The sequence below is a fragment of the Alosa sapidissima genome, chromosome 24 (genome assembly GCF_018492685.1).
Source record: "Alosa sapidissima isolate fAloSap1 chromosome 24, fAloSap1.pri, whole genome shotgun sequence".
In the NCBI taxonomy this organism is placed as follows: Eukaryota; Metazoa; Chordata; class Actinopteri; order Clupeiformes; family Clupeidae; genus Alosa; species Alosa sapidissima.
Window position 1 is genome coordinate 13,748,717 of NC_055980.1, and position 23,652 is coordinate 13,772,368.

At 40.3% G+C, this 23,652-nt stretch overlaps 3 protein-coding genes across 6 annotated transcripts in view; all 3 read right to left on the bottom strand.

The window, feature by feature from the left end:
- Nucleotides 1-3,126: 3,126 nt before the first annotated feature.
- ube2ib (ubiquitin-conjugating enzyme E2Ib) lies at nucleotides 3,127-10,344 on the bottom strand. Of its 3 annotated transcripts, none has more exons than XM_042082454.1 (7): nucleotides 10,195-10,344; nucleotides 9,293-9,363; nucleotides 8,749-8,832; nucleotides 8,562-8,634; nucleotides 8,347-8,456; nucleotides 8,168-8,247; nucleotides 3,127-4,124 (listed from the first exon to the last, which is right to left on the bottom strand). In XM_042082454.1, exons 2-7 carry the CDS (start codon nucleotides 9,356-9,358, stop codon nucleotides 4,061-4,063), a joined length of 477 nt encoding a protein of 158 aa, XP_041938388.1. In that variant the 5' UTR covers nucleotides 9,359-9,363; nucleotides 10,195-10,344; the 3' UTR covers nucleotides 3,127-4,060. The 3 variants fall into 3 exon arrangements, with proteins under 3 accessions (XP_041938388.1, XP_041938390.1, XP_041938389.1); XM_042082456.1 differs by having other exon boundaries at nucleotides 10,177-10,339; XM_042082455.1 differs by lacking the exon at nucleotides 10,195-10,344 and adding an exon at nucleotides 9,955-10,093.
- Nucleotides 10,345-12,234: 1,890 nt separating this feature from the next.
- kctd5b (potassium channel tetramerization domain containing 5b) lies at nucleotides 12,235-23,211 on the bottom strand. Of its 2 annotated transcripts, XM_042082444.1 has the most exons (7): nucleotides 22,642-23,211; nucleotides 17,602-17,710; nucleotides 16,947-17,038; nucleotides 15,577-15,672; nucleotides 15,355-15,459; nucleotides 14,565-14,690; nucleotides 12,235-14,371 (listed from the first exon to the last, which is right to left on the bottom strand). In XM_042082444.1, exons 1-7 carry the CDS (start codon nucleotides 22,864-22,866, stop codon nucleotides 14,342-14,344), a joined length of 783 nt encoding a protein of 260 aa, XP_041938378.1. In that variant the 5' UTR covers nucleotides 22,867-23,211; the 3' UTR covers nucleotides 12,235-14,341. The 2 variants fall into 2 exon arrangements, with proteins under 2 accessions (XP_041938378.1, XP_041938379.1); XM_042082445.1 differs by lacking the exon at nucleotides 15,355-15,459 and having other exon boundaries at nucleotides 22,642-23,207.
- tsr3 (TSR3 ribosome maturation factor) overlaps nucleotides 12,235-23,652 on the bottom strand; it is a 30,286-nt gene continuing 18,868 nt past the window's right edge. Inside the window, exons 7-8 of the mRNA XM_042082432.1 lie at nucleotides 17,602-17,607; nucleotides 12,235-13,572 (exon numbers count right to left, since the gene is read on the bottom strand). Coding sequence (XP_041938366.1) covers nucleotides 13,505-13,572; nucleotides 17,602-17,607 — 74 coding nt within the window. The 3' untranslated portion in view covers nucleotides 12,235-13,504. The remainder of the gene's footprint in view (nucleotides 13,573-17,601; nucleotides 17,608-23,652) is intronic.

Consider the following 23,652-nt stretch of genomic DNA (forward strand, 5'->3'; position numbering starts at 1 on the left):
TGTGGAAAAATACCCACCATATTCACACCCGCAGTGATACATAAAAACACCCAGAGAAGGTGTGCATGTTTGTGAGACAGAACCCAGAGAAGGTGTGCATGTTTGTGAGACAGAACCCAGAGAAGGTGTGCATGTTTGTGAGACAGTCTGCACGCAAGAGTTCACACACAAAAGTGATGCTTTGTGCTTGTGAACGTGGGTGTCACCATATTACAGCGATCATTAAAGCTAAGGTACTGTACTTTGTCCAAATAAAATATGGGCTCAAATCAGACAGTTTAATTCATTTATATGCAGTATACCGTATAGGTCTTTTACATGCATAATGTTATTTTTTGGTCATATATTCATTCCATTTTTACATGTGCACATTATTTGACATCGGGGGTGTAATCTAAATAGGTAAACCTCCAAATAGAAGCTGTAAAATAGAAATCCCCTGGGCTGTTACAGATTTTAGTGTGGCATGTTGCTGAGTTTTGTCTGCAATCTATTCAGTGCACAGTATGTTCTGTTTGTTCAGTTGTCTCTTTTGATAGATATTTTGATTTGATTTCATGCAGCACAAAGACCTTTTCACTGAGTTGACTTGTCAGTCACATTGACTAAGCAAAGCTTTGAGTTTTCTTGAATTTCCCATTTATGTTTATGTGGGACGAGGAGTATATAAAGCATTTGTACATGGGCACACACATACATGCACGTGCACACACGCACTCATATATATTTAAGTCAAATATCCTCTATCAACACTGCAAGGACAGTGGCAGTGCCATTTTCTGATCATTATTTTGGCTCACTTAAATAAAATAAATAAATAATAAAATGAAATAATAATTTGTGATTATTTATATGCATGAAATAATAATTTTACGTGTGAGCAGGCAAGGGGAGTAGAGACCTGGGGGTGAGCACACTGTATACATATGTGCCTGGTGGTTTCTCATTTAGTGAAGGAGACCGATGCCAGATCTCACTCTTCACCAGTCTCCATGGCAACAACAGCTCTGTGGTGCTGCAGCCAAAGCACTGACCAAGGAAGCAAATAGATAGAAATAACCCATACATGCACTCTACTCACCAGTGCTCACCCACTAAATATTAACATCCAGGCGTTACGCTCAATGTGTGCACACTTATCTTGACACATAATTCACACCAATAGATGCAGACTGAGTGAGATTAAATGGCAGTCTGATTTGCGGCTTGTTCTTTCTTCCAATTAAAACCCATCCCTCCCGAGAACCTCTCCATGCAGTTGGTAGCGGAGGAAGCCGTTGTTTAGCTGGCTGTGTGGGTATGAGCGACAGAGCATTGTCTCGTATGTACATGTCCCTCTCCTTCAGTATCAGCTCCGCCTGGTGTCAAAACAGGGCCACAGTAACCAACTGAGCCAAACCAAGATCATATTTAGATATATCATCAGTCTGCCACATACAGGATTGATTGAGATGCAATATAAATTGGATCTGATGTTGCACAGGATCTAATGCCAGTAAGGATAAAATTGTCTTACTTTTACATTTTGATGGGAGGGGAATGCATTTACGTTATTATTTATGGATATCTTCTTTGAGACTGACAGAAATCTTCACACCAAACAGAGAGCTTTCAGTAGCCATGTCTATCTTCTCTTCTGGCTCAGAGTACTTGGCAACAGTGCGATCACAGCCCAATCAGATCTACTATAAAGGAGTGCGGAGCCAATAGGCACCTGTTCTCCACTGGCGAGCACCCAATCATAGGTTAAAATTAAGCTGTATCAAAAAAAGTTACAGCTGAGACTTAATTTCCATTGCACAAAATCCTGTCTATTTTAGGTAAAAAAGTAGTGTACATGTGTTTGATTTCTGTACAACAGGATATATTTTTGCTGTTTGGTGATCTGCATTTTGCTGTTTCTTGTGCTGTTGTTAATCAGTCCTATACTGGCCAGGTCAGCCCCCACGTACACACGTCATGAACTTGTTTAAGTGTGTATGCAGTTTACTCTGCATCACAATATCAATTGAAGGTAGCTTTTATACAACACATACACATTTCACTGTAAGGTAGAGCGAATATGCTGTGATCCCACACCCTGTCGACTACAGTACATCACTGGGTGCAGAGACTCTCCTGTGAGATTTCACCTTTGCATTACCTCATTGTTGCCATATCTTCTGAACCCATATTCTTGTTGGTTGTCCATTTTCTGTAGGAATAATTTTGTTTGTGTGTCTGTGAACAGGAACATCTGTGCATAGTTGGCATTCCATTACATGAGCCTTTCCAGATAGTCACCATGAGGTCACAAAACATAGTCCATTATCAACCCAAATGCACAACTGGTGGTTACCAATGGCAACAAGGACCAGGCCGAGAGCTTCACAGGCAATGCTGGCTGTGAGCTCTCTAACTCCATGGCAACAGAGATGGACAGATTGCACTGCAGTGAGGACAACGGCACTGTCGCTACCTTAGAGCGTAATGTACATGTTCAGCTAGCTGTATGCAGTCAAACTGACCCTCGCTCACTCACAAGCAATAACCAATTGCCTCTCCCTCCACCAGCACATACACACACAGACATTTGACATCTAATGCATTTTTATCCTTCAGCAAAGAAAGCAAATTTGAACATCATTATTGTGTCTTGGGCAGAACACGGAGATTCACGCCAATTGTAATTCAGTGCACCCAAATTAAAATATTAATGGATAATAAAGTATATTATAGTAATAATTACTAATTAATATAATGTTAAATACATTAATAAATGTATATGTTAATAAATAAAAATAAATTGTATAAAAATAACATGCCCGTCCCCTGGGAATATGGGGGATACACAATTTTAAAAAGAACACAACTAAAAATGATATATATCAAATAGGCTCTACTCAAAAAATGTGGCAATGTTAAGAAGTTATTACAACTTGTTATAAGAATGCACGACATAGGAAGCAGATACTATTGTAGAGCACATAAACAAAAATCTGAACATTATTTTGCTTCTACCATCCAATTTCTTCTGGTGGAGAGGTCGCACATTACATGAATAAACTCATTGCTTAATGACACAAGTGCTCAATGCAAAACACTGACACAGACACGTGTCCAAAGAACTGCACTCCGACTCCGGTATACTTTTGTAGAAAGAGCTTTATTTTGACTAAGCACTTGAACAGATAGAGTGCATGGCCTAATGTTCCCATCATTTAAAACAAAGTCAACAACAAACAAACACAAAAACAAGGGGACAAGAACACAGGCTGAAAAGACAGGAGTGTACGCATCTGTCTTCGGCAGGTCCTGTGAGGGGCAAATATGTATGTACTTCTGATTCTTTTTTTTTTCTTTTTTTTTTTTTTTTTTAAAGGAGTTGGGGAGGAGGGATGAAGGCAATGGTGCCCTTTCCCACCAAGGAAAGCAATAATAAAAGAAAGGAGAAAAAAAACCTAACATACAAAAAAAAAAAAATGTGCGTACACAGGAAAAAAAAATAAAACTAAAAAGGGGGGAAAAATAAAAATTCATGCACACACTTACTTTTAACACTTTCACTCGCACATTCACACGTTTAAGAGTCAAACTCAAAACATAGTCACATGAGGTCAACTGCAACATACAGAAGTGTCTGGCTAGGTTTGGCCAAGGCGAAAAGCACCGGGGGGGGTGAAGCCATGTCGCCGCTGGGTTTTCTGGGAGTTTCAGTTCTGACATGACACTGCTGACAAAGATGAGGGAGGCGAGGAATAAAATAATGAACGAAAGCTAGATAGCAAGACAGGTTGAATGGAGGGAGGGGAGACCTGGGCAGGGCTGGGTTGGGCGTTTTGTGGGTTGGGGGGGGGGGGGGGGGGGTTTTAAGATGCAGTTGGATGGCACAGAGCGTGTTCAAATTTTTAAGTCTGAAGTCCAGGTGTGTATAGAACACATGTGCTCAGAAAGAAAGGGGCGGGGAAAAAGTGGGGTGGGGAGTCGAGTCGGGGACGGCAAGAGAGAGCGAGAAAGAGAGAGAGGGGCGTGCCAATGCACGCGCCCTCCGTCTGTATTAACGCGTCCCCCTGCATCACACCTACGATGGAGAGAATTTTTTGGCTTGTGCTCGGACTCTCTTCTCATACTCCACTCTGTTCTGGCTGTAGACAAGACAAAAAAAATAATAATTAGATTGATGTAGGGCGTTTATGAATGCATTGGCATCTGTGGAATATGAACTGGTGTTGTACACCCACCTTGGCAGGCCAGACATACAGACTCCAAGAATATACAAATTGATGGGAGCACTCTTGTTTTCTTTGGATAAATTGATTAACTAAATGTTTAAATACTGGTTTTGAGTTACAAATTACAAACATAAGCGCTATTCGTTCCCAAAAAATGCCCAATTTCCCAAGGCAAAAACCTGATACATGTTACACGGCAATTTATATCTCGCTCCACTGATCAACATAAGATATCACATTTAATTAGTACAGATACTTTTCATTGATTTTTTATTTTTCATAAAAGCTGTATTAGTAAAAAAAAAAAAAAAAAAAATATTGGTATTGGTCTAATCCATCAGGCGTGCCTGCAGGTGTACGGCCTTACGCACTGCGAGTACCATCAGGCAACTCAACAATTTCCCCTATGTGTGTATTTACACGAAGTTGGCCCACCATAATTTCCCAACTGCTTCACAACTGCGCAGTATCCCATTAAATGCTCGACAATAGGCTAATTACAATTTTCTGTAAAGTAGGCCAAGTTTGTAACGTTATCAAAATCAACTTAATGCACGCACCTTTTGTTTGAGCAGGAAAGAGAATAACAACGAACACACAGCAATTACAGAAGTTGTGGGCTAGGCTACTTGTTGCATTCTTTTACCATCTATGGTTGCCTGTTATCAGCACACAATGTTAAGCTAATTCACTAACTCAAGACTTCAAGGCTATCATGGATATAAAACGTTGTTTTGTAACCAACGAAAGGATGGAGGCAGCAAGTTTGGAGTTATTGCAGATGAACAAGGTAGGCAAAATTGGTATGCTTGTCAAAACGTTAGCGTTACATCTGGATTGTACTGAATAATGTTTGATGTTCAGCGCACACGTGAACACAGTAAACTAGGTCGTAATTAGGCGTTGTTGTATATTGCATGTGAATGTTCTACTAGGTTACTTTTTAAGTGACTAATGCACAAACAAAAAAAGGGGGGGGGGGGGGGCATACCATAGCATTCATTTCTGCAGGCGCGCCTGTAGTCTATTACTTACTATTACTTCTTTTATATTATTTTTTTGCCAAGGCTTCTTTCCATATACTTAGACTTTATACTGTATCGAAATAATTATCATAATTTTGGAGAACCTAGGGTCCTCAAGATCATGTGTGACAAGCTGGGTTTCCAAACTACGAAACTACCTAGGTACACTAGGCAGGTTTATGTATTTTCTGGCGACTGTAGAGCTCCTAGTCGCGATAAATTTATATTTTACTCTGCTGTTGTAAATAGCAAACTTCTCGTGACTTATACCCCCTGTACACAATGACAATGCTTTTGTTGTGGAGGTGAAGGATTAACAGCAGGCAAAAACAAAGAGTTATACCTACTGACAAGGTAATGTTTCACGATTCTCACGAGATTTGTCGGGCCGCCGTGCTTGAAGTTGCATGGCTGGTTTTCTTGGTAGCGACTCTATGCTGTATAGCTACATCTATGCTGTATAGCTATGCTAGGTGAACGATTCACCTATTACATCAAATTGGCTTCGTAAAGGTTATATTAAGGTGAAAATCTTGCATAGTGTAACTTTGATGTGAATCTGACCATCTGAATACTAAATTCAAAGTCAGGGAAAAAAAACGAATCACTAAAGGATTTACTTCAGATTTGCATGAAGTACAATGTGACTGAGGTTGATGGGAACCGATTTATTTCTTGCCCTGCTATCCATGAGGAGCCCACACGACTTGACCGGACACATGTAGTGAGTCCCCACTACAGACTGCCCAAAAGACAATGCTACAGTCCTCAATCTGTTCCTCTTTCCTGGATTTCTGGATGACTGGCATTCATCTACTTAACAAAGCTGGGGTTCGACTACGAATACATAGTTTAGCCCAATTTGTAATTGGCCAATACCATGATTGTCTGCTCAAGTCAGCAGACTTTGGCAAGTGTGTGTCGACAAGTTTCGGCTCAATACCATTCTAGCAAATGTTCTAGCAAAGTTTGTGAGGGCATAGGTTGGGCTGGGCACCGACCGAAATGCTCTGATCCGATCGTATATCGAAAAATGTATTATATTTCGTTGCCAAATTCCGATACTCAAAGAAATAAATCTTAGGGTCTACTAGCCAATAAACACTTGTGTGAAGAGATCTAAAGGGGCTGGTGATTGGTTGCATCACGTAACATTACACAGGTCACAGAAGGAGGGTTGAAATAACGGATCTTTGGACATTACTTCAGAAATTGAAACGTATGCCATCTGTGGTGCTAGCATGCTTACCAAAAGATAAAGCATGGACACATTGTATACAAAGGGGTGTGTTGTCTGGAGAGGTGTATTGTTTTTTCACGTAGTGTAATAAATGGCAAAGAAATCAAAGCGTGGCTCCACTTCATCAAGATGGATGCTAACAAAGCGAAATACCAATTATGTGCAAAGCAGTTTGCACTTGCACAAAATGTTGCACTGATCTGTTAGGCTACATATCTTCACTTTAATACTGCAGATGTTAAGTAGGCCTATACAGCAGTAATCTCTTATATTGTTTATTTTCAATATTTTACAGATGTTCATGCAAAAAAAGTTTGTACTTTTATGTTACGTTGTTTTTAACTCTATAGGAGAATGTATTTTTGTTGTGAAAATTGATTTACAAAACATATGGTATCGGAAAAAGTAAAGTTCAGGAACCGGCATCAAATTCAAGGTATCGAAAATGGCACTGTATTGAAAAATTTTGAACGATGCCCAGACCTAAGCATAGGCTTGTCCCACTGTAAAATCGTGAAGAGCATGCGGGCTTGTTCGCCGACTTTGTGCCCTTTCCGTCATATTGTAAGTGTTCCATAAGTCAAACATGTCAAAATACTCCAGACAAGCTGAAATACAAACCGGTCAAACCTGACCATCATGACAGCTGCTGTATGTATGATTCTCTAGCTCAACTAATGATCGTGTTTTATTAGAAAAGGTCTGATCCCATCACTTGGCAAGTTTATGAAGTTTATGATATATTTCAGAATTGACTGTTAAACTAATGTCTGTTTGCCAGTCATTCTGCATTTTGGTCTATAGACACCTTCCTGTCAAAGTAGATGGCGCTGAGCCAGCCTAACATGCAACGCAGACAAGATTTCATGCAGGTAATCAAAAGTCTTGGCTTGCAAGACTAGTGTTGAGTAAACACTTAATGGCAACCATAAGCAGAGTTTAAGAAAGAGCAAGGCTGTGCAAATGCCCAACTGAGGGGCAAGATCCCTACCATTTTAATGAGACAAGACAGCTCATAATTTCCAAGAACATGGAAGATTGTAAAAGTCTAATATATATTGGAGGAAAATTTCAAAGATAACCTGGCAAAACACTTCTTAATAATTCACCATCCTAAAGGTCAATTGTCACCTCAGGCTTTAGAGAACAGTTAGGCCTATATCCTCCCTTCTGTTAATTGCCTTCACACTTGGTATGTGTACTTCGTCCATATAACCTCATGTACCAAATATTCAGTTGGACATCTGGTTATAATAAAAAGAGGAAAAAAAGAGAAAAAGAAACTCTAGGAGACCTCAACTAAACCAAAATATAAAGTCTTGCATCCTGCAAAAAAAGTTTTACATTAATGCTGGTCCGCAGCATTAAGATTTTACTGTGAGAATGGATCAATACACAGATATGGTGATATGTCACTATATACAGATGCTCAGATTATCAATAGAATGTTGACAGTTAACTACCTTAACTAACTATATATGGCTATAGTTAGAGGTTGGATTTGATTAAGATAATGTTAAGTATTTGTTCAAGAACACTTTTACATACGTGAATCTTAATCTGTTAAGTTTCTGTGGATGGACTATCCAAGTAAAGTGTTACCAGAAGTAATGCAAATATTAAACCATGGTCTGAAAAGAGTATACAAGTACTACAAGAGTCTAAAAGTAATACTGTAAATACGGTCTCACCAGTATATGGTGTAGGCCTCAGCCTGAGCTGGGTCTTGGATGTTGGGCTCGTTTAGAAGCTCCTGAATTCCCAACAGAATCTGTCAGATTGAAAGCAACAAGTAGTCAGTATGAAATTTGAGAGGCGTGTTTGACAACATCACTGCTCTAGTCAGTGTGCATATTCGTTTTCCATCTACCTGTTTGATGGTGATCGCCGGCCTCCAGTCTTTATCCTCCTCCAGGATGGAGAGACATACCGTTCCAGAGGGATATACATTCGGATGAAACAGAGGCGGCTCAAACTTACCTACAAGCAAAATCGTTATTTAAATTATTTGTCCAAGTTCTCAGAGCACAACAGTGATATGAGCATGATGTGATTCTCTGTATTTTGGTGCATCTAGTTCTTTACACTTTGGTGGTGATGAGGGGTAGTCATCCTTGAACAGCATCCGCAACTTGAAAAGACCTCCCTCCCATGGAGTCTATAAGGAGAAGGTGTCCCATCGCAGTAAATCACACAATAGCCCTCTGCCAAGTAAGTATTTTGAACAAATAAAAGCACACAGACTTGTGTGCATTTCGTCTTAAACACTTACCCCCTTCTTCCCTGGAATGGCGCATTCCCAGTTCATCAAATTCATCGTCCCATCTGGATTTTTCGTTGGCACAGCAACAAAACCCTGAAAATACCAGGACTTTTTTTTATAGACTCACTGATGCAATGTGTGTATGATTGGTCATTTGTTTATGTCCAAGACTGCTACGTGGTGAGTAGAGTATGTGATTGACTTGGGAGGCCCAGCAATCAAACAGTAAAGGCAACATTTCAGCTTTGGCCTAACATTACACACATACTGCGTTATTTGCTTGCCAATTCCTAATTTTGTGGGCATTTTAAACCAGGGGTGCATGTCCGTTACAGACGTGTACAAGAGGTTTTCAGCACGAAATATCTAATAATAAGTATACATACGAATAATAATAAGTATACATACGAAATATCTATAATAAGTATACATACATCTACACGGGTCTGTCTGTCAAATGTTGTGGCAAAGTGGGAGACGTGCTTAACAACTGCAGTATAGATGCGAGTTAGCATCACGTTTTATAATGTAATAGAAACAAGTTTGTACTCACAAAAGGATGGTCTTTCCGCCATGCTTTACGTTCCTGTGCAAGTCGACTCAGAGCAATGCCAGACATTGTAGCTGAAAGAGAAAATAAACGTAAGTAATATACTTTGTTAACGAGAAGCAACTCACTGCATGGTCACCATCAGGTAACGTTATATCGTGTAAAGTTGACAGCGTCACTGCAGAGTGGTACGTCTGTATGGCGAAGTAAGACAGTAGTTCGAAAAAAGGAAACTTTTTGGCCATCGTTAGCTGACAGTAGCTAGCTAGCATTATAAACATCAAGTGCACCGGTAACTCCGCTAAAGGGAACGTATAACGAGAGAGATAGCTAATGTTAGGCTAACATTATTAATTTTATAACTACAAAAAAGACACATTGCGATACATAATTGCACAGGTCATATACAGATAACTTTAACACAAAACTAGCAATAACAGATCACTGGCAATAAGGGTTAAGGAGAGCAACAGGACTAACAAAATGTTACTGCTAAATGCTAGCAAATTTCAGCTTTCTTGGTAACATTAGCTTGCTAATGTAGCTAGCTAGTAATTATTCCGCGGCTACAGCCCAAACTATGCAAGATGGCTAGATAACATGGAGTTATGTGTTTGGTCTGGCCATTTAAATGTGAACGATAGTGAGGATATTCTGCTATTCACGTGTATATCGTTCCGGTCACTAGTGTTGTTGTTTTTCCCTAACTGTGACTTTAAGTGCAGCCGTCTCGTAGGAAAGGCATCCATGACGGTGCCGCACAAAGACCACACTTCCCTTGTTACGAACGCGCGTTCACACAGCAACCGGACTAAACAACAAAAAACCGAACCCACCAAGTCAACTTGACTCTTACGGGTACATGAAGGTTTACATATAATGCTCACGTATTGAAATATTGTTACCGTTTCGATGCCAGACTGTTCCGTGGCTGCTATGGCGTTTGTGACGGAACCCGTGTTTGTCTCGGGACAAAATCCTATGAAGTTTCCCTCCCGAAGAGAACACCCGTTCTGAACCAGTCTATCTATGTAGGACCATATAGCACCACAGTTCGATTGCCTGAAAAAGGTTAAAAAGAACCCTCCTGAGCGTTTCTAATGGCTTCATTCCAAATCCATCCTCACATTTCATGCTTCATGTTTTAGTTACGATGTCAAATAAGGGAACGCAGATGTCTTACGAAATGCATGGTCTGTACATTTTCATTCAGGCATAGCCCCGAGCGACCAAACATTTAAAGGGCCACAATCAACGTAGCTGAAGTTGCTTATAGCTTACTCTGATTTCATTTAAGTATCGATGCTGGTTGGTTAATTTAGATTCCGTATCTTTACAACATGGTATCTAACGTAAATCTGAAGGATACCCTACTCAGTTAAATAAACTACGATCATTTTTGCGTGAAAAGACAGGCCATAGACGCCTAAATAGCATGTGGCTATAAGTGAACATACATGCTGAGCAATTCACTGTGTGTCGATTTGTTGCTTGCAGATATTTCAATCTTGACAGACAGCCTTGTGTAACCAAAGTCCATGAAGGTCTCTGATGTGATCGAACTTAAAGGCATGTGCACATAATTGGAAAACGATATATTTAACGAAATGGCAGATGTTTGTAAATCTTTGGAAAAGGATTTACCATGTTTACCGTTATCCTACAATGATAAGTAAAAACATACACCCAATGCATTTGGTTCGCTGGCAGTACTTTTTCGTATGTGTGTGTACTTTAAAACGCCACAAGGTGTCAGTATTGTCTGACTACGTTCTCGGGAGGGTTTGGTTGTGAAGTCGTTTAGTCGTTCTCCTTTGCTCAACGGTTCCGCATGACGCGCAGTGCGGATCACGCAAGTCTTGAACGAGGTTCCACTTTATGGGGATAGTTTACAGAGAACCACAAGCACCATGTGCATGCATCATGCGATTATGCAAATTGACGTAGGTCTAAGTATGTGCTGGGTTTAATGGTTTGATTACAAATGGATGAGTCCTAGACTATCCATGATAAACAAATTAGGTAACAATTTCATGCACATAATTTACTAACAATCCCACAAATTAGGAACATATCACATAGCCTATAAACTATATATTTTTATATTAGATCTAGCTATATTATTCAATTCATATCATTTACTGTGTATAGTCATACCACTGGTCAATGGTCTTCAAAAGATCTAGGCCCTATAGGTTTTAGGTAGCCATAGCGTAGCTTATAGGCTATGATCTCAGGTGTGACTGTGCAGCACGTTTCAGGTTTTACAGCCATGCTTTCAAGGTAAATCAGAAATCATGTTTTCTAACCAACAATAGTGTTGTACAATACTAGGAAGGTGTCATAATAATATATTAAAATTATGATACCTCCTTTAATTGGTACTTTAAAAAGTCTAGGTATGTTCTAAATTATGTTAGAGCCTACAGATGTTTGAGGTTTTTGCCATTGGTATCTGCATACTTGCTTGAAGCGTTTATAGTCAGTTGTTTTGGTGTAGATAGAATATCATTTTATTGTCCGCTCACATGGAAATTCATCTTCTGTGACAACAGATACCTACATTGTCCAAGGAAAGTAAAGAGCAGGACTGTCACACAGATAACATTCCATAAGAAATGTCTGGAAATTAAATACTGTTAATATTTTACTTGCAATTTGGGAGTAATCTTCTGTTTACTCTGAGTATTAGATACAATTTCTGTCAAATCTGAAATTTGTTTGAAACTTTGTTTTGAATCGTTCTCTGATAATTAACCTATGCCATTACTTAAAGATACTTATGTTAATGTATTAATATGGCATGAGGGTACTGAAAAAAAGCTTGGTGGTGCTGCAGGTCATCCAAACGTAAACATTTCTTGATTTCAGCACTATCTGTGAAATACTCTTGTTACACCACTATTGTTACTATAACTGGTATCATGGAATAAAAAAGACAAACATTTACCAACGTGGAAATTTTTTATAGCATATAACAGTCCAGTTTGTGTTCAGCTACAAGTTTGCCTGAATATATAAAACAGACATTCAGCTTAATTCATTGGAGGATAGTTTGGTAAGTTTCAATACATAGAAAAGTTATGTACAAACAGTCATCCCAGCAAGGTACGCTGTCTAAGGAAATAGGCTATGTTGTCTTCAAAGTTGTACGTGGAATATTTCTGTGACGTGCAAAGTGTGTGTAGTGCATTTACTGCATCCTGTCAGTGAGACACTAACAAGAGACTGAACGTCTATATGGAAGTGAAAAAATGTTACTAAACAATTAAAACAATTTTTTTGCCAGAAACCAATAAGAAATGCAGAATTAACACAGCTTAATCTCTTTACAGTCTCACATAGTATGCCATATAACAACCCTTTACCATTACAAAATCTGAGAGCACAGAATTCTGTCTAGTCCTGAGGGGTATGTACAAAGCAAGGTTACTTGCTTACCCAGGTAACTTCAGGAGTGACCGCTTATCTCCAAACACGTTACTTTAGAAACAATAGCTGCTCAGTGCTGTGTTCTTATAAAGATCAGCGGTTACTCCCAAAGTTACCAGAGTTTACCAGTTATCTCACTTCATAGTACAGCCCTCTAGTATTGGAATGCCATCCATGATTTTACAGAACTTTACACCCATCCGTCTGTTTCCATCAACCACTTTTTTTCAGGCATTTTGTCTGTCACCGATGCCTCGACTTAATTTTTCCTTTTTTTTCTCCTTACAATACAAGTCACTAGGAGATAATAATTGGCCGATCATGGTCCCTTTTGTTATCAGTATTTACATCTGTAAACAAAACAAGAGTAAAGAAACTACAATATGTTACGCTTAAAGGCAGACCACATGAATGGTTATGTGTTTCTTATTAAATAAGTAACAAGTAAATAAGTAGATTAATTGTAAGTTGAAGTTCATGTGATATCATTTGTTGGTAATCTGTGCAGCAAAGTGACCTTAAAATATGTTAAATGTATGTACAAAATACTATTTATAGGGCACGGCAGTCTGCTGGGGGCACTTGATATAGCCACAATGCTAAGATTGAGGGGCGCAAGAAGACCAAAGATGGTCTCAAATGTAACAATTACAAACAATAGACATTCTGTAAATCAGTCTGCCATTGCCCCAATAGCTTGATTGACAGAAGTACTGCAGCAAATTTAGTCACAATACAGACCACTGAAGCCTCTGTTGCTGAACAGTGATCCGAGCTCTGGTGCTATGAACTTGTCTCATTGGTGAGGCAGTAAGCATTACAAATCTCTTTGGTTGTCTGGCTAACTTTTCCTCTAGCTAAACGCACGTGAGCAACCTTAAACAGAGTAGTAAATGACCAAACTTATTTCCACTACAGCAGGCCGAGCACACTTAGCCAACTAGCTCCTGTGCACACCATTATGATATTCCTCAGAGTTGTATGCTATCCATGAGAGAGAACGGAATGATTCTAAGAAAAGCTGGAAAATATGTGTATTCCCAGCTTGTGATCCCTGGAATGGTATTCATAAAGCATCTCAAGGGACCAAAGCACTGACAATTAGCACGGCTAAGATAAGGGGATATTGGATGAGGTTACGTTAGGTTCAGATAATCCAGATCAATACTTTCCATGCTGAAATGCTTGATGAACACAGGCCCTGATCTACCCAGCAAGACCTACCCCCCCCACCCCAACCAACCCCCTTAAAAAAAAGATAAGAAAGAAATCCAGTTGAACAGGCACAGAGAGGAAATCTCTTCACCCCACCCTTACGCCGTTTCCCTGGTATTTACAGGTAAATGTTTACAGTCATGTGAGCAGAAGAAAAAAACTGGACAGCAGCATGGATTCCTCCCACTTTGTCCTCCGTGTCATGGTGGTGGTGGTGACATGCTGTCAGCTTGTTGATATGTTTTGTGCGTCCCTGGGTTTCTGGGGCGTGTCCTTGGCATGTTCCGGCTCGTGTCTGTGGTGTGTGTTTTTTTTTTTTTTTTTTTTTTAACGTCGTGTGCTGATATGTTTACGGGGAAGCTGATATGTGTTTTTGCATTTTTCAGTTGTGACAAGCTTCTGTGCTCATATTCTGGAGCCACGCTCCTGTAAGATCTGTGCAAGGAAGAAGAAAAAAAAATAACAGGTCAAGAAGACAGGCTTATGCATCACGCTGTAGCTATGAATATGTAAACAATTAAAGAACGATTCACAAACACACAGCCCTTAGTCAAACAAATCATATATCAGCCTTTACAGCCATTATGTGCACAGCGTAGATATTACAGCATGCTCGCACACCACTCACCTTAGCTTTCTCACTGGGTTGGCTGTTGGGACCATATGGTTGATTGTGTAGCTCTTTTGAGACGACACATAAGAACTCAGCCTGGTCCTCTGTGCCATAGTTGTAAGAGGAACCAATGCTTACCAGCTGTGACACACACACACACACAAACACACACACACACACACGCACGAACGCACGCACGCACAATACAAGAAGAGAACACACACGGACACGAACACACACACATGGAGAGAAAGAGGAGCAGATTTTAAAATAAATGAAAATATAATTGATACACCTCAATCTGTTGCATGGTGCTCCTTTCTTCTTGTTGCAAAGAGATTAGAAAAGAAAGACAGTGTGACCAATGTGATTTAAAAAACAAAAAGACATGCAATGCGACAAAAGAACTGCCAGGGACAGTTGTAAACTCCCTAAGTTATTTCCAGCACAACCATACAAGTCATACACACAGACATACACATTACACATTTTCTTCTGTGGTGCAGTGACATGCTCAGGCATGCCTGGCCTTAGCAACAGTGAACCTGTTGCCAGGTGGTGGCTCCAGCTGGTTGATAGCAGTGAACCAGAAACACTCTCTCTCACACGTACACACACACACACACAACTACATGATGAGTTTTACACAACACTAACACATGTTTACTTCAGCCAACATAACCTAAAAACAGAAATCTTGTCGGAAAAAAAAAAAGAAAGAAAAATAACAATTAATGTCCGCCATTTGGAGGGGGCGGGGGCATGCAGTGATTGGCGGGAGGCCAGAGAGGATTGTGGGACACACCTCTCCACTTTGGGCGGGGTGAACAGACTCCTCCCATTTCACCTCCCGAGACACAATCAGCAGAAACTCTGACTTCTGGGCCCGCCCATAACCTATACTGACAAGCTGCAACAACCAATCAGAGCACAAAAAAAAGCAAGGCCCACATCATCAAGAGCACGTGATTCCCTGAGAGAGATGGAGGGGCAGTGGCGGCAAAAGCAGACTTTGCCAAAAAGTTACCTGTTCAAACTTCCAGCCGTCGGACATTGTGGAGACCATCTGTGTCAGCTCCTCCTCCTGACATTGTAGCACCCTGTAGACATGCTTCACAGGCACCTACAACCACCGCAGTGGAGGGAAAGGAGAAAGAGAAAGAAACCGATGACATGAATGCAAAACAACAGTCAAATTTCATACCAGACGCAGTCCTTCCACCCAAATTGTGCACTAATTATGATGATTGTATCAGAAAAGATCAAGGTTTCAAAATAAATCGTATTTGTCTATAGTGTGTGTCTGCAAGTCAGACATTAACACAATGTTTGAGGTTTCCTCTTTTGCATCCATTCAGTTTGCAATTTTTCAATACCAGTATTAAGTATCAATGTCTGCATAAACACGTAGGTTTTAAAATGCAAAGCCACGTATCCATTCCAAATACGATTGCAATTGACATTGTATCCCTCATAGTCAATTACTCATTTAACCGATTAGATCTTAGATCAATAAATGTCAGAGAAACATTGATCAGTGTTTCCCAAAGTCCAATATTATGTCCTCAAATGCCTTGTTTTGTTTACACATAGAAATATTTGTGTGTTATAGAGCAGTAAGTAAAGCTAAAAACATTAAAGTTCAAGAAGTATTTCCCAATGAACCGATTACCAAAATAGTTGGCAATTAATCTAACAGTCTACAACTGATTGAAAAATGTATTAATTGTTGCAGCCCTAATTTCAAACTGACCTGGGTCTGAATGTTGCAGCCTTTCTTGCTCATATTTTGGTCGAGTTAATTTGACATCTATCAGAACTGGGACTGATCCCATTAGAGTCAACCTGGTGCGTGAGTGAGTGGTGCACTCAGCGAGAGGAGGCTGGGCCCACACGTGCCTATTCAGCTAGAGTCTCTCTCTGTCTGTCTCTCTGTCTCTCTCTCTCTCTCTCTCTCTCTCTGTCTCTCTCTCTCTCTCTCTCTCTCTCTCTCTCTCTCTGTCTCTGTCTCTCTGTCTCTGTCTCTCTGTCTCTGTCTCTCTCTCTCTGTCTGTCTCTCTCTCTCTCTGTCTCTCTCTCTCTCTGTCTCTGTCTCTCTCTCTCTCTGTCTCTGTCTCTGTCTCTCTCTCTCTCTCTCTCTGTCTCTCTCTCTCTCTCTCTGTCTCTCTCTCTCTGTCTCAAAGTGCGGATAGTGCTTTCAGGGAGATCAATATAAAACCATCTTTCTCAACATGGAGTACAGCAAACTACATTCAACTAAGCCTAGCAAACTACCACTGCAGAATGAATATGGATGCAAGTCAAAGAAACAGAAAAGGAAAATCACCAGAAGAGGTGGCCCCGTTGCATTAAAATCTCCAGTATATAGACATCTGTGTGGGGTATGGACTCTCTCACCTGTGTGGTTTTGGTGTCTCGTTCTCTGATCTTGTCTTTGATAAGTTTTATTAACGATGTGATGTTATAAAATTCAGCTTCTTCCAGGACCCCTTCAGAACACACAAGCACATCATTTTAAATATATTAAATAAAAAATCAAATGCATCTGGCATTTTTGAGTAAACGTGAATATGTGTGTAAAGAGAGTGTTTGTATGTATGTATTGAGAGCATTTATATTCATAAGCAGCTTATGCCCTGATGTTTCTGTTTCTGAGATGACTGTTGCTATTTCATTCTGTTCCTGTACTGTTCGTGTGTATCTGTGTGTGACTATGTATTTAGACTGAGATAAGCGGGAATTCACTGTTTCACTCATTGCCAGGTTGCCACTAATCAGAATTTGATTCAGTGTAGTTCACATGAGATCTCCCGTCAGCCTGGAAGGATAATTAAACCCTAATTATTTCCTTGTCTAGCTAGAGCAGTTGATGGATCTTTAGGTAATCATGCTGTCTCTCCCTTGATGCGCATCATTGTAAATAAAACTCTGTTCCTGAATTTTTCCTACAATTGGTCTGACTGGGTCTTCATTCATCTCTGGTATCAACATTACCATCAGTATGTATGTTTAAAGTGACTGTGTGTGTGTGTGTAGGAGCAGGCATTCCTACCCTCCTCTGTAAGGTCTCTGTTCAGCACCAACTTTCCATGTCTCAGGTAGTTGAGCACTGGCCCAAAATACACAGGATCTCTGTCAATCAGATATGCCCCAGAGTCATCCTGGAGAGAGAGAGAGAGAGAGAGAGAGAGAGAGAGAGAGAGAGAGAGAGAGAGAGAGAGAGGAGAGAGAGAGAGAGAGGAGAGAGAGAGAGAGAGAGAGAGAGAGAGACATTAAAGCTATTAAACTTTAAGCAGTAGCACAGAAAGAAAAAGCAGAAGTGAGCTGGATTCACATGAGAACCCCAAGAGATCACTCTAAAAATATACACACACTCACACATGCTGGTGCACATGGCACATGCACACTAACAGGCACCCCTCAGTGCCCCCTCTGACACACACACACACGCACGACGCACACATACACACACACACACGCACGCACACTATAATTCTGTGGTCTATAGCTAGAGCTGCAAGGGGAAATGGCAGGAGGCATTCTCTAGCTTAAATGAGTTTAAATATTGATGCACAGAGCAGGTCTGTGTGTGTGTAAGTGTCTGTGTGTGTAAGTGTCTGTCTGTGTGTGTGTGTCTGTGTGTGTGTGTGTGTGTGTGTGTGTGCGCGCGCGTGCATAGCCCAACAGTAACTCCTTCTTAATGTGCAGTCAGGCTCTTCTCATGAATTATGGAGGCACATTCGAGCAAATGCTTGAACACACACACACACACACACTGGGCTCAAACACACTTTCAGCCTCAGTATTCCTTGTATGTAATCTTTTTAAAGGTTACATCAGTTAAATTGACCTTCAAACAAATATTACCGCTAAGAAAAAAAAGTCAGTGGAAACATACTGTAGGCCTGTGCGATGTGGTCGGCGTGACGGGAAGAAACATCCCTACTGCCCTGCCATGCTTTTTATGTTTACCAAAGGTCCATTACGACCAATTACATTTAAAAGACATGGTGGTAAGGGTGTATTTCAAGAGATCAAGTATTTCTCAGCTCTGGTCAAGTAACACACTCGTCTTGAATCTTCTGACCCTGAATAAGAGTACTGCTTTCCCATTCAATTCTCTTTCTTGCTTGTGTATGCTTAGGAAAGACAGAGTAGTAACAGCGGTCCCATTTGCCATTTCAAAAACAAGAAAGCACACAAGAGAGCAGAGAAGCAAACATCCAATTAGTAAAGTTGAACTCTTACAGCTGGGCTACACGGGGTGCGCAATTGAAGCTTTCTGTTTGCGCTAAAATTGTTTTAGAAAACTGGTCTAATTTTTTCGAATGTACGTGCTACGGTCATGTCTGGTGTAGGTAATTCCATTATCCTATATCCTATCCTATAGTGGAAGATAATTGTTGCTGCATACACTCTGCAAACGGAAGCCTTAAGTTAAGTGCCTGCTGTAGCCTGTTAGGGAAAAACATAGAATGCTGTTTAGCACCATTATACTTTGCTAGATATAGCTCCTTAACTTTTTTTTTACATCATTCCTGAAGATTATTAATAGTTTTTATATTATTGCTTCATTAACAATATTTTATAGTACAATAATAGGACATTTTTTAAGGATATAGTTCAGAACATGCTAACAGTGTTTTTAGAATCCTGATAAAAGAATACATTTTGATCTTACTGACATTATACTACAATTAGGGATGCACCAATATATCGGCCAGCATCGGTATTCGCCAATATCAGCAAATTTATATGACATTTACTGATGGCAGTGGCTGATATCTATCTGTTATATTGCTTAAATTCTGCACTAGGTAAATATTGTGCCATGAAAGCCTGAAAGACTTGAAAATGGTTATTTTTCTTTGAATATTTTTGTTTCCACTCTACTAAAGGGTAAACAAACAAACACAAATATTGGTATTGGTATCAGTTATCGGCCAAATTGTTATTTTATATTGCTATGTTATATAATTGTATTATCAGTATCGATATCGGCTAAGAATTTCAGAATCAGTGCATCCCTAACTTCAATACGTCCCCTCACAATGTTCAACATATCACGGGTGCTTTGAACTCAAAACAGAGTCATATCATGGCTTACGTCAGTGGTCTCCAACCTTTTGTTCTCTGAGAGCTACTTTGACAGAATGAATGTGGCTGAAAGCTCATCATGTTTCATATCAGTAGCAGTACGGATTATGAAGTTCAATACACTTCATTTCATGGCTCCTTTCAACTCCATTACGTTCTCTGCTTGTTAACTGCTACCTGAAAAGTCCCCTCGAAAAGTTGCTGTGGACTTAGGTGAATAGAACAGATGTGCTCATACCACAGATGAGACACACAAACTTGTTATTTAGATTTGTGGGGGGGGGACCCTATGTTTCCCATTCCTTACAAATATAGTATATTTTTTTACTTTTATTGACCTGGTTATTTACCATACTCCTCATAGCCAAGTCTAGAGCGTGCTTGGTAGTCTGTAGGTTTAGGCTACTACCTCAAGTCTACATTACTATCAAACCAAACCACTGGGGAGCAGTGTAATTTGTTTAATTAGTAATCATGTATCAGAAAGGGGCAGGATGTCTGAATTAGTTTGGAACATTCCATTAACAGGTTTACCAAGTGAAAGAATTAGATTTATTTACATTTTCTTTGACCCTTTTGGAGAGCTACTAAAATCCAGGTGGGGAGCTACTGGTTGGAGATTTGTAAGACCTTGTGATTCTGAGCCCCAATGAGCCTGAATAAGTGTTTATGAAGAAACCATCCTCCTGACTAAGCTACCTATTAGGTTAGCACTAGGGATGGGACAAAATATCAATGACTTATTTTTGCCATACATTATTCATGCGCTGCCACCAAATATTGATTCCATCTTTTTAGCTTTTTCTTCTTCTTCATTTACAGATATTGTGATGCATCATAGATCAATCTTTTGCAATGTACCATTAATCATGATATTATCGTTTTCATGGGCAAAATATCATGATAGTATCAATTTGTCAGTTAATCTGTAATTCCCACCCCAAGTTTGCACAAATTAGATGTAGTAAAATGGAAAGTGAGGGGTTCATTCCAGTGGACAGTCATGAATGAAACAAGATAAAAAAAAATAATTAAAAAAAATATATATTGTTGTCCTCCATCTGGGCCACACAAATTCCTACACTGAATAACAATATAGTAGTTTTAACAGCAGTGGTGGTAGAAGTTATTAATATTTTGCCAGTAATGAGAGAAACTATGCCACACGTTCATTCAAAATTCTGCTTTTTCAATATTACGCAACTCATTAGCACAATTATACCAATATATCTTGGCAAATTTGAAGTCGAAAACTTTTTGATACATATTTTATCAGAGGTAGGCCAATGGATACAATGTAGAAAGACATTCACAGAGAACGCCCCACTGTTCTTAAAAAAATAGAACAGCAATACATACATTATATTTACATTAGCCAAATAAAAGGGGGGATTATGGAAATCTAAGACTGAGAGAGGCAGCTCTTTACCAGCTAATCCCAGCGCCGCTCTCTTTGGGTTAAACCATGTGATTATTTAGGATTAGGAGATTATTTTGAGATTACCGTCTGAGATTAAATTATGAGAATAGGTGAGAGACCAGGGGAGCAAGAGTATGCAGGATGCCTACTAAAATGCTGGGGAATACCCATGTGCCCCCCCCCCCCCAACACACACACACACACACACACACACACACAGTCAGCCACACACACTCCAAACTGCCACCCCAACCCCTTATTGCTCATTTACTTTACACTGGTCTAGTTCCTTTTATGTACAACAAATGCAATTCTATTTTGGTGTAGGAAACTGAGTGCATGCAGTTGAGTGTTTCCCTTAGATGCAGGAGAACATGACGATTAGAGAGTAAAAGAGAGACAGATGGCTCAGCAGAACCATCATGATGACCTCATCAAGACCCCCCATCCCCACACAGGCTATTCAGCCAGTGAAGAGAGAACGCACAGCATGCCTGACCAGTTGTGAATGAGCAAAAGAGAATGTCCCAACACACATTATGGTTGGCGTTGTGACATCACAGGTATATCCATGAAAAGCACCTACTGAAATTATCAAAACTTCCACTCACCACTGTTGGTGAAATGTGCACGTTAATGAAGAAATTATCTCATGAATCATGCATTCGTTAATGCATGGTAATATCAATGCGAGGACCACTTAAGTGTACACCGCATCCAGCTCCACCATACTCCTGGCAGCTTGTGTGTGTGTGTGCAAAGCTTGGGTTACTTCAGCACCCCAGACAACAACAGAGGGTCTGTGTGCTACGGCGTGCACTACGCACGCGCGTAAACACAAGCCCTGTGTCAACCCCAAACTGAGTGAAAGCGGATTATCAGGACTCAAAGGTCGAACGTCATATTTTGACAAAAAATGTAATCATATGCCCAAAATATCTTTAGAAAATAGCACAGGGCAATAGGCTTGTTTTGAATGTTCAGATAGTTAATGTGCACTGCGATTAACAGTCTAATTGACGTTGTACATGCTCACACAATGTCGTAGGCTATACACAAAGAGAAAGAGGGCACTTAAAGCACTCTGGATCCCACATGTGCTCTGCTACATTTTCACACAAGTGCAGCCTCCATTTCTACCTCGGATGAAATGTGGGCTAAATAATTTAAAGCGGTTTTCCTCGAGTTAAACAGGCCAATTGCTAGTGGAATACTGGCCCTTCACAGTCCAAACTACCTATACCACATCAAATTGATTTCTTAAAACTTTCACCGAGTTAATAGCAGCACGACGTGCAGTTGAATAAAAGTAGGTTACGTTCATGGCGTCAATTCAGATTACATACGGAGTTTGTCTATTCTCTCGTAGCTGGGTGATGTGCTTACAGTTCACAAGGAACTCATTTTCCTTTAACTTATTTATGGGAGACTTAAGCGTGGAATATGCGGTAATTCACTTCGAAGGTGAGAGGGACTTTTGTTCAGTGTTGCAGATGTTCTAACAGTTCGGATACTTTGTTTGAAAGATCTTTACCGTCCCTACTTTGTCGATTTGAGAATGAAGACTTTGCTTACCTTATCGGAGTCCAGATCGGGATCCGCCTGGCAGAGTCGGTATAGAAACGACTTCGGATCCCGACAGAGGGTCTGTCGTGTCGTTAGGAAGTGCGTGCCACCGACATTCAGACGGACCCATTTCGACGTTCCGTTGAAAGACGTTGGGGGTTTACCTCCTGGTGAAGATAGAACCGGACACCTTCTGCAGTCTTGTCCGCTGATATCGCAGCTATTCTCGGCCATTCCGCTTCCTTGCCTTCTCTTCGATGAGTGGGGCGCCGGCAGGAAACGGCCAATGCGAGCGTTCCGCTCGGCAGACAAGCAGCGATGTGAAAGGACGGGGAGTGTCTTTTGTATTTATTTTACATGAGAAAAAACAGACACCATGGAGCCCACTCAAAACTTCACATTCGGCATTTAGCTGTAATGTATTTCTGTATACGAACGTACTCTGAAGGAAGCATCGGATCTTCTTCACTTTGGAATCCTCGAACAACTTCCAACTGTCCGGTATGATACGGGGTAGCTGTGGTCTAGGGGTAAACACAGCAAATTCCTCATGACAGCTCCCGTGCATACGGTCATTATCTTTCCCGCAGGGGGTTGGGCTACTTGGAGATTCCTGAACTGACCGCCAGAGGGCTGCATTCTGAGGAAACCCCGCCCACACAGACTGCCTTTTCTGTTGCTGCTAGCTGCTACCCATAAAGACTAGAACATTTGAGTCTTCTAATGCCCCAATTCAAGTTTTACTCAAAAGACTACAATCTTTGAAGAATATTCCCCAAATAGTGTCAAAGTCTTCAGGTGTAAGGATGGCTTTAGCATCATGAGGCTAGAATTTGAGATTATACTTAAGTAGCAGCATGAAAACATAATTTCAAGTCTAGTTATGTTGTTCTCAGGTTTGTAGAAACGAAGCAATGTACTGAAAGATGCATACATGTATAACAGTGATAACTAAATAATATCCTACTAATTGACTTCCAGTAATTTACATTAAGCAATTGCTTGTAAGCAACTTTCAAG

Coding starts and splice junctions, on each gene's coding strand:
- kctd5b (XM_042082444.1), bottom strand. CDS start 22,866: ATGGCCGAGAATAGCTGCGATATCAGCGGACAAGACTGCAGAAGGTGT. Junction 15,460..15,576: donor ACGGCTGGAAGTTTGAACAG/GTAACTTTTTGG, acceptor TGGTTGTTGCAG/CTTGTCAGTATAGGTTATGG. Junction 14,691..15,354: donor ACCCCGCCCAAAGTGGAGAG/GTGTGTCCCACA, acceptor TGTGTGTCACAG/CTGGTAAGCATTGGTTCCTC.
- ube2ib (XM_042082454.1), bottom strand. CDS start 9,358: ATGTCTGGCATTGCTCTGAGTCGACTTGCACAGGAACGTAAAGCATGG. Junction 8,457..8,561: donor CCCCTCATCACCACCAAAGT/GTAAAGAACTAG, acceptor TTTTGCTTGTAG/GTAAGTTTGAGCCGCCTCTG. Junction 4,125..8,167: donor GAGGCCTACACCATATACTG/GTGAGACCGTAT, acceptor TCTTGTCTACAG/CCAGAACAGAGTGGAGTATG.